The sequence below is a fragment of the Trichechus manatus genome, unplaced genomic scaffold (genome assembly GCF_000243295.1).
Source record: "Trichechus manatus latirostris isolate Lorelei unplaced genomic scaffold, TriManLat1.0 scaffold00213, whole genome shotgun sequence".
Taxonomy (NCBI): domain Eukaryota; kingdom Metazoa; phylum Chordata; class Mammalia; order Sirenia; family Trichechidae; genus Trichechus; species Trichechus manatus.
This window is the reverse complement of record NW_004444149.1, coordinates 2,516,763-2,528,160: the sequence shown is the minus strand read 5'-3', so window position 1 is coordinate 2,528,160 and position 11,398 is coordinate 2,516,763. Positions and strand designations below refer to the sequence as shown.

The following is an 11,398-nucleotide window of genomic DNA, read 5'->3' as shown; positions in this document are numbered from 1 at the left end:
GGGCCGGCGCCGGGGGGCCGTGCGGCTGCGGCCTTCGGGAGGCGGCGGACGGCGTGCGCTTCATTGCGGACCACATGCGGAGCGAGGACGACGACCAGAGCGTGAGTGCGCCGCGGGGACCCGGGGGGTGGGCGGCGGGGAGGAGGGGGCAGGACCCCCAGCATCTGGCCAGCGGCCACCGTCCTTCCTTAGAGCCGCTACGCTAACAGGAGCTCAGGTCCCGGGAGGGCGAGTCAGGGCTGACGCGGGGGGCGCGGAGCTGCGCTTGGACTCCCGGTTGGCTTCCGGGAGGCGGCGCTGCCTAAGTAGGAGTCGGTACCGGGCGACCTTGCGGCTTCCTGAGGACTCGTATCTGGGGCGAAATACCCCAGCTGGTGCCCTGGGAGTGTCGGGAGGGCGGCGGCACCGGGACTCCAGGAGCAGTGACCCCGAGGGCTTGCAGTTCCCATCACAACCGGAGATGAGTCCCTGGTGCGTCCCGCGGGGAAAAACTGGAGGGCGGTGGGAAGAGAGAGAGTGTGTGTGTGTGTCTGTGTGGGTGTGGGTGTGGGTGTGGGTGTGTGTAGGGGGAGTTCCCGAGGTTCTATGAGCCTGCTCTCCGCGGAGAGGGCAGAGTCCCGAATCAGTATCCCGAGTCTGCTCTTCTGGGCCCCTGGGGGAAAGGCCTGGGGAAGTATATATGGAGGCGGGGCAGCTGGAGGCAGGGCTTCTTGGACCCACCCCACAGCTTTCTGCAAACCCCACTCCTTCTACAGAGGCACCCAGGAAGGGGACTGCTTGAACACTGGGCAGGGGGGGCTGTGTGTGTGTGTGTGAGGTGTTGAGAGCCCCCCACTTCAGGCTGCGACAGCCCCGCCGGGTGGTCAGTCTCAGGAGACCCGGCTGGTTCCAGGCCAAGGCTCAGCCGTTGTCATGGAGACTGGCCAGGTTTCCACTGGAGGCTGCCGTTCCAGTTCAGGCGTGAGGAGCGGCACGCTCTGGCACTGCTCTTTGTGGACTGGGGCCTGAGAGCCCCTGTTGCTGGCCTCTGGGAGGGCAGGAGATCAGACTGGGGCTTGAGCCAGTGAGTTCTTTACAGTCCGGAGAGAGGAAAAGGGGTGGGGCCTGAGGCTGGAGGAGAAGGAAGTGGGAACCCCAGAGCGCTAAGGCCCAGTCTGAGGTGCTGGGATGCAGGGCTGGGCCTCTGCATCACGCCCTGCCTCCCCCGCTGCAGTCCACTCATGCACGGTGCCTTTAGCGAGCGAGGTGCTGCGGATGCATGACCTGCTTGGATGCTTCACAGGCATTCAGAATAACATTTCCAAAACAGATGACTAGGTCCACATCCCGCTCACCCACTAGCTCTCCCCCGGTTCCCCCATCTTTTAGAAAATCTCATCACCATCCACTCAGTAGTTCATCCTCTGCTCGCCTTCTCACCCTGGTTCCAGGCCACCGTCAGCGCCTGCCGGGATCAGGGCGGGGTCTCCCAGTCGCCTCCCTGGTTCCGCTCCTGCGCTCCTCCATCCGATACACGCGGTGTCTTCCCGCCTCACCTTGTGACTCGTCCCCTTCCTCCTGTCCCTGGCCTGTCTGCTCCACCCGGAGCCTTTGCTCCTGTGGTCCCTCTGCCTGGAATGTTTTTTCTCCTTTTCCTTAAAAAAAAAAATTACTATTATTAGTTTTTGCTCTACTATCTGAGAGTAAGTTGCAGACATTGTGAACCTTTATCCCAAATACTTCCGTGTCTGTCTGCTAAGAACAGAGGCATGCTCTTGGATAACCCTGGTTCAAGATCAAATCCAGCATCCATACAATACCCTTGTCTAATATGCAGTCCCTGATGTTGCCAATCGTCCCGGTATTGTCCTTCATAGCATTTCCCTGACCGCCCTCCAGGTTCTCCAGTGGCATTGAGTTGTCACGTCTCTTTAGTTTCCATCACGCTGGAACAGTACCTCAGCTTCGTCTTCCGCGGCATGAAGAGTTTTGAAGGGTACTGGCGTTTGAATGTCCCTCAGTTGGGGTTTGTTTCTCTCTCCAGCGAATTCCTGACAGAGCTGGCTCCTTCTCGCCCATCACATCTGAGCCTAAATGTCACCTTCTCTAAGAGACCTTCCCAAAGAAGTGTATCTTTCCCTCCATGTCTTTATCTCAGTCCTTGGTTTCCTTCTCAGCACCTACCAGCCTGTAATGAGTTTCCTCCTCGTCGTTTCTGTGTCCGTCCGTCAGTCGGCTGTAGACGGCAGGATGTCTGTTTTGCTCTGGTTGTGTGCACTGCCTAGTGTGGTGCCAGGTCTACAGTCGGCACAATTGTGACTTGACCGTGTGACTGTTGAGCTGCTGACTGAATGAAGGTGTACGGGTACCTCCTGCCCACCCCCGAGCTAGCCGGGCTCCAGCTTACCGTGTGTGCGGGAGCCCAGACTCAGGCGGACTGGGGCAGCTCTGAGGAGAGGCTGGTCCTTCGTGGGGGCACTGCGGCTGCCTCTCAGCCCCGCAGAATTATTAGCTTTCTCACTGATTTGTTCACATTCAGGACTGTCCTCGCCATCTGGGGCCTCCATGCCCGAGGGGGCGCTGTGGCGTGGGGCTTTCCCTGTGGTCGTAGGAAGAGCAAGGCCTGCGGAAGCAGCCAGTCGTCCACTAATTCGACACCCATTTACTGGACACGCTGTGTCCCAGTTGCCAGGGTCACAAAAATGAATCCGACAGGGTCCCTGGGGTCCCGAGCTGAATGGGGGGACAGACATGCACACTGAGACCAAGATACAGCACAGTGGAAGTCCTGTGATGGAGACGTGCACACAGTGCTGAGGAAACCCATACTGATCGGGTCAGGGAAGCCTTCATGGAGGAGGTGACATTGATATAGGCTTTGAAGAATGTGTAGAGAAAGGGAGGACAGGAATTCCAGACACAAAGGAAATCCAAAGACAGAAACTCAAGAGGACACATTGGGGTTTGGTAAGGCTGAGTTATGGGGTGGGAGAGGATAGGAGAGACATAGGTCCTGCTTGTTATGGGTGGGACCTGATTCCAGACTGGGGAGTTTGGCTAGGTCCTGAGGGCAGTGGGACCACTGTGGGCTTTTAAATAGGCAAAATCAGAACCGTGCCTTAGCTAGGTCACTGGGGTCACTAAGGGAGAGGAGTGTGTCAGGTGGGAGCTGCATACACCCTTCCAGAATCACGTGACTGACACCTGGGCCTCTCCATCTCCTCCATCCAGGTGAGTGAGGACTGGAAGTATGTCGCCATGGTGATTGATCGCCTGTTCCTCTGGATCTTTGTCTTCGTCTGTGTCTTTGGCACGATCGGCATGTTCCTGCAGCCTCTCTTCCAGAACTACACCACCACCACCTTCCTCCACCCAGACCACTCACCCCCCAGCTCTAAGTGAGGCCTTCCCCAGCTCCATGCTCCGTCACTCCTTTGCCCTCTGTTGGACACGAGTGTCGGGTAGAGGAGGGGCGAGTGAGCTACCAGGAAGAGGGGCGCTGCCCCCCACGGATCCATCCATTTACTTCCCCTGGAGCCCCTCCCACGCACACTCCTCCACCCACACAGCCAGCTCCAACCTGGAGGCTGGACCAGCTGCGTCGGGTCCTGGCCACTGTCCTCCTGTCCCAAGCCAGGCAATAGCAGTGATGGTGGAAGATGAGGGCTAAGAAGTGGGGACAGATGTTGGAACCTGCCACCCTGAGCAGAGTCTGATTGGGAGGGGTCAGGAAGGGGACAGATTCATCTGCTGCCTCCAAGTCACGGGAGGAGGGCAAGTAGGACTGTTGGAGGGACAGGGGCTTGGACTCTCTGCTGGGCTGGCCTGATACAGTGGTAGCTCAGAAGGGAGAAGCTAGAGGAGAAAGCCTGCGTGGGAACTGGCGTCCACCCTGCTTGAGGGGACAGCAACTGGGCTGGGTGTGCCTCACTGGGCAGTGGTTCCTGCCCAGAGGGCTTAGCCAGGTGCTGAGGGCACAGGGTCTTAGGGCAGGCTTCCACTTCACCCTTGCTTCTACGGCGTCCAGAGCGCAAGCCCCAGGCTCCCTCCCAGCCCGGTGAAGAATTCTCTGCACCCCGCTAGACTTCCCTAACTTTCTTCCTCAGGCTCAGCGTGTGGTGGACACAGTTGGGCATTAGGAGGGCCTCTGAGGTCTGAGCCTGGGTGACAAAGTTGACAGAGCTCACGGAGCTGAAGAACCTTTCAGAGTCACGGATTCTGCTGATATGAGCCATGTTACAGATGAGGACAGACCCAGAGGGGACAACACCTGAGCTGGGTCTCTGACCTTTCCCCGCCAGGAAATCCATCTGGAGTGAGTGCCCCGCTTTTCCGCCCACTCTGAATCGACTGGTTGTTTGAAGGAAGCAAAGGAAGGATTTCAGCTTTACGCAGACCCTGCATTTTGCCGGCAGAGCCGGGCTGGGCAGGAGGGAGCGGCTGTGGAGGCCTCCACAGAAGCGCTGCTTTTCTCCTTCCTTCTGTTCAGGGTTCCATCCCCCCTGCCCTGACTCCTCTGCTTCCCTCTCCCAACCAAACCCGAGCAGCTTTGAAGCCGAACTTTGGAAGGACAGGACAGGCCTGCTGCTGCCAGCGGCGCCCCAGAAAGCACGGCCTTCCCCCGGCCGGCCCGTGGGTCCCTGGAGGCTGTATCCTGACGCTGCTCCCAGTGGCCCCCTGGAGGCCGCCTGGCTGGTTACTCCCAAGGGATCTCCTGCCCATCCCTTTCCCTCCCCACACACTTGGCTGGCTCTGATTTGTGGTTCCAGCCTGTGCTCAGTGCGGGGACAGCAGATGGCGGGTCACAGAGGGGTGAGTCTGCCAAGTGCGCCCCAGGGGCCTGGCCCGATACAGGCCATTCTGCTCTCTGGAGCCCAGCTGGGCCTCCTGCTCCTCCAGCCACAGTGGCGGGGAGGAGCTGCTGCTGATGGTGGGAGCAGGCACAGCACAGACGAAGAGCACTGAATGGGATCGCGGAGTGGCGGATCTGAAGGAGGCCCCATCGCACGGGCAAGGTGTTACCACCCTCAAGGGCACTTGGACGCTCTGGGGAACCATGGTCTCTTCCACTCCTGGTCCCCTTTCCATGGCGGGACTGTCTCTGCAGAGAATGAGGTGCCCAGCTCAGTGCTGGGTGTGGCCCCAAGGCTCCAGCTCTGGAGAGGGAGGCAGAGAGACAGGGTTGAAAGCCGGAGCCAGGCAGTCCAGGAGGGCAGTGAGGAAATGAGTCGGGATTATCTCCATCAGAGCTGGCAGGGCTACAGGTGAGCAGATCGCCATTTTTCTCTGGAGAGGCATGCCCAGGCCCTCTGCTTCCTGACGGCTGGCAGGGCTACAGGTGAGCAGATCGCCATTTTTCTGTGGAGAGGCACGCCCAGGCCCTCTGCTTCCTGACGGCTGGCAGGGCTACAGGTGAGCAGATCGCCATTTTTCTGTGGAGAGACATGCCCAGGCCCTCTGCTTCCTGACGGCTGGCAGGGCAGCAGAGTGAGGCAGCTCCAGGGCAGTCAGGGGTCTACGACTGGAACAGCTGTGCTGAGTTACTGAGAGTGTAAAAGCAAACAAGACCTGGGCAGCCCCGGCTGGAGTTTTCTACAGAGGAAGGCTGTCTGCGTTGGGAGGGCTCGATCATTTCCCTCTAAGAAACAGAGAAGGCTCTTTGGAGGGTCTGCGGGCTTTGGCCCACGTCCTGCCCCTGCCAGCCACAGTCCTGGCTAGTGTTCCCTAAGGGTCTGCTCTGAGCCAGTTCCTCGGACGCACTGTCTCTAGTCCTTCCAACAGTCCTGTACGGAAGGGATCCCCATTTGACACAAAGTGGATCTCAGAGAAGCCAAGTGACACAGCTGGTGACCCGAAAGTCCATGCTTTTGCGGTGGCCTCGAGGCGGGTAGGAAGAAAGCTTCTTGGGAGGGAAGTGAGGGACGTTAGGGTCTTCTCTGACTTTACTCCCAAAGCCAGAGCAGACTGGGTTCCAGCGAGTCACCCCCTGCTAGGACAACTCGGCTGGTCGCAGCACCCCTCACACCCTGACAGCTGCTGACCAGCCCCCACTCATGACCTTGACTGGACAGAGAATGGGGAGCACCTTTCAGTATTCATCCCAGCAGGCCCAAGAGGCCAATGTGATCATCACATGGTTCCTAAGGGGCCGTAGGTCTAGGAATCATTAGGACCCCTCATTCACCCACCCCTGGTGCCCCCACTTCCCCCACAATAGCCTTGGCCCCCCTCATCTGCACTCCTGGAATATTTGCACTGGTCTAGGCCAGCCTGAGCCAAACTCATTAGGAACTCAAGATTCTTGTAAAGAAGGTTGTTTCCAAAGATGCCTTGTAGCTCTGTTGTTTGTGGGGACGAGGGGGAACCCTCCCGGGCCGGGGTCGGCGAATATGGGGAAAGGGAGAGTGCTGGAAACATTGAACTCGTGAGAGGTTAGACATTACAAGAATCTAAACGTGAGCAGTGACAGTCTGCTGCTGGATTACTGTGGTTTGTTGACTTACAAGTCCATCAGATGGAGAAGAGATGGCCAAATGGCTGGGCCTGAAGTAGGCAGAGCCCAGCAGGAGAGGACCTGCCCCCTGGAGGCAGGGATGGCCTGGACATCAAGGCTGCAGTCCACGTGGAGGCCGCACTGGCCCCCGGAACACTGGTTTGTTGTGGCTCCGAGTTCTGGAAAGTGTTAAATTGTGGGGCCAACGGATGTCTAAAGGAAGAGTGAATAGCAACAGAAATGACACGCTGAAGAAAATCCTCTTGGGCCCCACAGGGCGGTCCTGCCTCCCAGCAGGTGGGGTGTTGGGAAGGGCAGTCTGGGTATCTGCCTTAGGTATTAAGGGAACAGGCCACTTCCTAAAAGACCTGGATTCTACATTCCCCTTTAGGCAGAACCAGGAACAGAGGGCAGAGACGCTGAGGCTCCTGGTACATGGTGGCAGGTAGACACTATCCTTCAGTGCCAGCTCACCCGGCACTGTGTTTCAGCAGACTACGAGACACACCCCCACGGAGGTCTGGGCCTGACGACGTGCCCCAAACGTGCTGCCAGCCCTCCTGGCCTCAGCTGTTCCATCTATATGATGGGAAGATTCTGGGCGAGGGGAGGTTGATTGTGACGGACAGTAGCCTCACACTAGGTCCTTCACGCCCACTGGTATCATTTTTAAAAGCTCAAGGATAAATCCTGTAGAAATTCTATACTAAGTGACATTGTGAAAAGTGGGGTGTTCTCTTTCAGGACAGAGAGAGATTCTGGATACAATCCAAGTGGCCTGTCCCCTTAAGGGTGCAGCCAAGCCAGTCCTGGTCCAGGAAACGGGCATATTCCTGCAGGCAGAGCAGCCGGCAGCTGGGGTAGGAAAACACCCTCAGGGAGAGCAAACCAAAAACCCACCGCCTCCTGGAGGATTCCATCTCAGAGCAACCCTTCAGGACAGTACAACTGCCCTAAGCAGACTGCCATATCTTACTCCTGCAGAGCAGCTGGTGGGATGGAACTGCCGACCTTTCGCTTAGCAGCCGAGCACTTAACCACTGCACCACCAGGGCTCCTTCAGGGAGACCTAGGTCTGTGTAGACTTTGTGATACTGTCTCAAGGGAGGTTTCCTCTTCTGGGCCTTGGAATCTTGCATATGAGGTCCCTGGGACAAGCTGTTCAATGGCGGGCTCTGACAGAGAAGTAGTGACAGAGTGCTTGACGCACCTCCAGCCCAGCGCCAAGGCGCTCACCTGCCCAGGGAGGCCCTTCAGGACGGGCGGGCAGAGGCGCCCACTCCTCCGTCCCGAGTCAGTGCAGCTGGAGCTGTCCTGGACCTTCCAGCCCCACAGATTCCCCATCCTCCCTTCCCCACCCCAGTAACCAAGGCCTGAGGCTTCCTAACAATTCAGTCTTCGTTTTTATTTATGAGGAATGTATATCGTTAGTCACTGACACCAAGAGACACATAAAAGCAGAGTTAGAAAACTGGACTGCAGCCATCATGGTGCCCACGTCTACACGGGGGCTGCTCCCTATTCTGCTCTTGGAGTCACTACCAAGACCCCAAAAACCAACCGAGTCCCTTAAACATGAGTAAAGGAAACAGCTTCAAGCAGCGACAATTCTTACAAGTGATTATTCAAAGAATGCACAAGAGCCACAGTTCAGACAAATCAACTACAAAAAAATCATTAAAAAAAAAAAAAAAAGGAGGGGGCCAGCGTTTTAAAAACAAAGATTTGACAGAAGAGTGAGCAGAACCCTCCGGGCGGAGTTCTGCCTCCTCTGTCCTGTGTGACTTGGGTGCAGGGCCTGGCACAGGCTCACGTCCAGCAGACACGTGGAGCTCAGGGATGCGCTGCTCTCGGCCTACAGCAGACACAGAACACTGAAGTTTGCTAGACAAGGTGTGGGGGGCAAGTGCGGCTCTGATCTTTTGAGAGCACCTGTGCTCCTGGTTAGAGACGGCCGCTGGTCAGAGGCCTGCAGGTGATGCTGATACCCGAGACAACCGCAGGGACCAACCATTCCAAGGACCCCGCGGGTGAGAGCCCTCCAGTGTGCAGACCGAGGGGATGAGCTTTCTTCTGGCAGTTGGGAACCACAAGCCCTCTCTGCCCCAGATGCAGCGGCCAGGACTGACTGCTGTGCCCCTTCCATCCAGAGGACACTGTCTCGCTACCAGGTCCTCGGGACACTCTGGTGCTCTGCAAGGACATCCCTACTGTCTTCTAAAAACTTGCGTCCTCTCATTTGGGTTGATTTTTGGCCAGAGGAACAGAGGGTGTACAGCCACAGAGAATAGAAGCACCCATGTGGACGTTATCTACTGTCGAGGCGGTGGGACAGACAGATGGTTGAACTAGTCAGTAGTTTGCCAAGAGTCAGCAGGGTGGGGAGGGTTGGAAAACCATGTGGGGGGGGGGTGCGTGGCTCAGCACGTTCACGGGTGAAGATACTCTATCTACAGGAGACAGGCAGGTCAGGTCCCGGAGGGAGCAGAACCTCGGATGTTCTCTTGAACGTGCCTGGCTGACCTGGGCCCAGAGCCAGACTCCAGAGAGGCCGAAGGCTCTGACCAGGAGTCAACACCAGGTTGAGGTGGACAAAGGGCTTCACCTCACAGAGCTGGAGGACAACCTGCCCTTTGACCTGCAACTACTGCCTCCTCATATGCCAAGCCTAGAAAGATCCCGTAGCAGGCAGGGGAGAAGACCCTCCGTCTGTGCCCTGCCCACATACCAACTTCAGAATCCATCCGGCAAAACGAAAGCACTTGATCCATGGAAAAGTACGTCTGAATTTTAAATCTGTGCAGTTACGGGTTATTTGTAGAGGGCGAGAATCAACATCTACCACATTCTTTAAAAACTCCTGATTTACCCATGACTTAGCAGTCGCTTTCCCTTGGGACACTGTCAGGACAAACGTGGCAGGTGAACAGTGATCTGACCCAACGTGATTTCTTCCCTCATTTTTGCCAAGTCCTGATTATCTGAGTGGAGGTGATTTGCCCTCTAGGGTCTGTCCTGGGTTTTTTATGCCAGTTGGTGGGTCTGTGGCTCCACCCCCTCCAATGGCAGGGCAAAGTCCCAGGAACAATTTAGGAAGAGCAGCTGGCAGCTTGGCCAGAGTCCAAGGAATGTCTGTGCTCCCGGGGAAGTGGGGTGTGCCACCCCTGCAGGGAAAACTCAGCTGGTGCTTGGGCGGTTCCTCCTGCCCTGTCCGGCTGGTTCTGGGCGTCCCTGCTGCCTGGGGAAGGGTGCACTTCCTGAGCAGCAGGTCTCCCTGCCTCTTGGCCCCTCCCAGCAGGCTAAAGTGCAAGACCCAGAGCAGTCACCTCAGATTCCCATCGCACACCTCCACTGGCCAGGAAGGAGCTGGCTGCAGCCTGCAACCCCTGCCCTGCGGAGCGTTTCAGCAAACGCTGTAAGTTCACTTCTTTACCCTCCTCTAGGGTAGAGAAAGAGAAACTCAGGGATCCCAAGGAAGGAATCTCAGAAAGGGAAGAGGGAAGGAGAGGGGCCTGCACAGTCCACCAATGAAGCCCTCAGTCCCTGACGTGATTCGCACAGACCTGACTGGAACCTAATCAAGACCACGAGAGGTCAGTGTAGCAAACGCAAGCTGAGAGGAAATGGGGGAAAAAGAACCCCAAAAACCTTAAGAGGAAATGGCTGCAGATGCCCAGTGACTGCTTATCGTCTGGGTGAAAAGACAACCCCTTTGTCTCCCCTTAGGTCTCAGCCTCTGTGCTTGGGAGAGCAGAAGGGGGCCTGGCCAGACCCAGCTGGCAATCCCAAAGAAAGTGGGGGTAAACAGGAACCCGAAGTTCTCAGGATCAGCAATCCTGGTTCCATTAAAAAAAAAAAAAAAAGGGAAAAAAACCTTGACCGATGTGATGAGGAATGCTACGACCTGCCTCTCATCCCTGTGTGAACACCCCCAGCCAGCCAGTCCCGTCTCCTACTATACTGGGCAGAGATAAAAGTTCTTCTCCTCCTGGGGTTTGCTTATCCAATTCCCATAGCCCATGTCCTTCAGGCTGTGTTTGAAGTAGGTCTTGGCCATTTCGTAGTCACGGGCAGCTCTCTTGGCCTCACCATAGGAGAGTCTAAGTAGGTCCCTGCGGTAACGGAAGGAGCAGAGCTTCTTAAATAGAAGAAAAATGTTCTTTTTGGAGACCCGTGATAATTCATTCCGTGGCCTGGAGAAATCAAAGCACTCGTTATTCACCTGAGCCCAGGAAAGAGGGGAGCCCAAGGCGGAGAAACCATGGCCGGCGAGGTAGTCGGGCGGCTCGGCTTTGCTCCTTACCCGTCCACAGTGCCTCTGGTCCCATCCAGGATCTCCAGGTCGTAGCCGTCGGCCAAACACCAGTTGACGCTTGTCTCCTTAGTCTTCCCTGACTGCCTTTTGGAATCATATACACTGACCCGGCCAACCTAGAGACCCCAGGAGCAACGGGACAAAGACAGGAGCCTTTCAGAAGATGACTCAGAAGCAGGGACTCAAGGCTCACAGGGGGCAGAGTGCGGGGCCTCGATCTCTCCCCCTTTTGAGCATCCTGTTTGGCTAAGACTAAGCAGAATCTCGACTGCGAACCCCACCTCTATTCAAATTGATTCCAGACTTGGAGAAGGAAAGCTCTTGCCTTCCAGGAGGACGAAAGTTAAGTTCTCGGGACACCAGCCAAGGCCCCCCCTTGCCCACAGTGCACATTCTCCCCGCTGACAGGATGGCCTGAAAAGGTGAAAAAGGTCAAGGGAAAAACGGCTGGGGCTACCATACCTTGGGGTGGTTGACAATGAAGGGATGCCGCAGTCCATCCTCAAACGCCTTCCCGTCTCTCGTCACACGACAGCAGATGGCACGGGTCAGATGCCCTTGGCTGAAAAGGTAACCTGAGTACAAAAACGTATACACCTGTGCTTGCATCA

At 56.7% G+C, this 11,398-nt stretch overlaps 2 protein-coding genes across 3 annotated transcripts in view; one reads left to right on the top strand and one right to left on the bottom strand.

Moving 5' to 3' along the window:
- The window catches only part of CHRNB2 (cholinergic receptor nicotinic beta 2 subunit), a 9,219-nt gene extending 3,933 nt beyond the window's left edge, over window positions 1–5,286 (top strand). The window contains exons 6-7 of the mRNA XM_004388558.2: window positions 1–101; window positions 3,211–5,286. The exon at window positions 1–101 is cut by the window's left edge and continues 8 nt beyond it. Coding sequence (XP_004388615.1) covers window positions 1–101; window positions 3,211–3,381 — 272 coding nt within the window. The 3' untranslated portion in view covers window positions 3,382–5,286. The remainder of the gene's footprint in view (window positions 102–3,210) is intronic.
- A 3,829-nt stretch (window positions 5,287–9,115) lies between these two features.
- ADAR (adenosine deaminase RNA specific) overlaps window positions 9,116–11,398 on the bottom strand; it is a 38,434-nt gene continuing 36,151 nt past the window's right edge. For both annotated transcript variants that reach the window (XM_004388557.2, XM_023742571.1), the window contains exons 13-15: window positions 11,250–11,362; window positions 10,776–10,903; window positions 9,116–10,665 (exon numbers count right to left, since the gene is read on the bottom strand). In XM_004388557.2, the coding sequence (XP_004388614.2) occupies window positions 10,428–10,665; window positions 10,776–10,903; window positions 11,250–11,362 (479 nt within the window). In that variant the 3' untranslated portion in view covers window positions 9,116–10,427. The remainder of the gene's footprint in view (window positions 10,666–10,775; window positions 10,904–11,249; window positions 11,363–11,398) is intronic.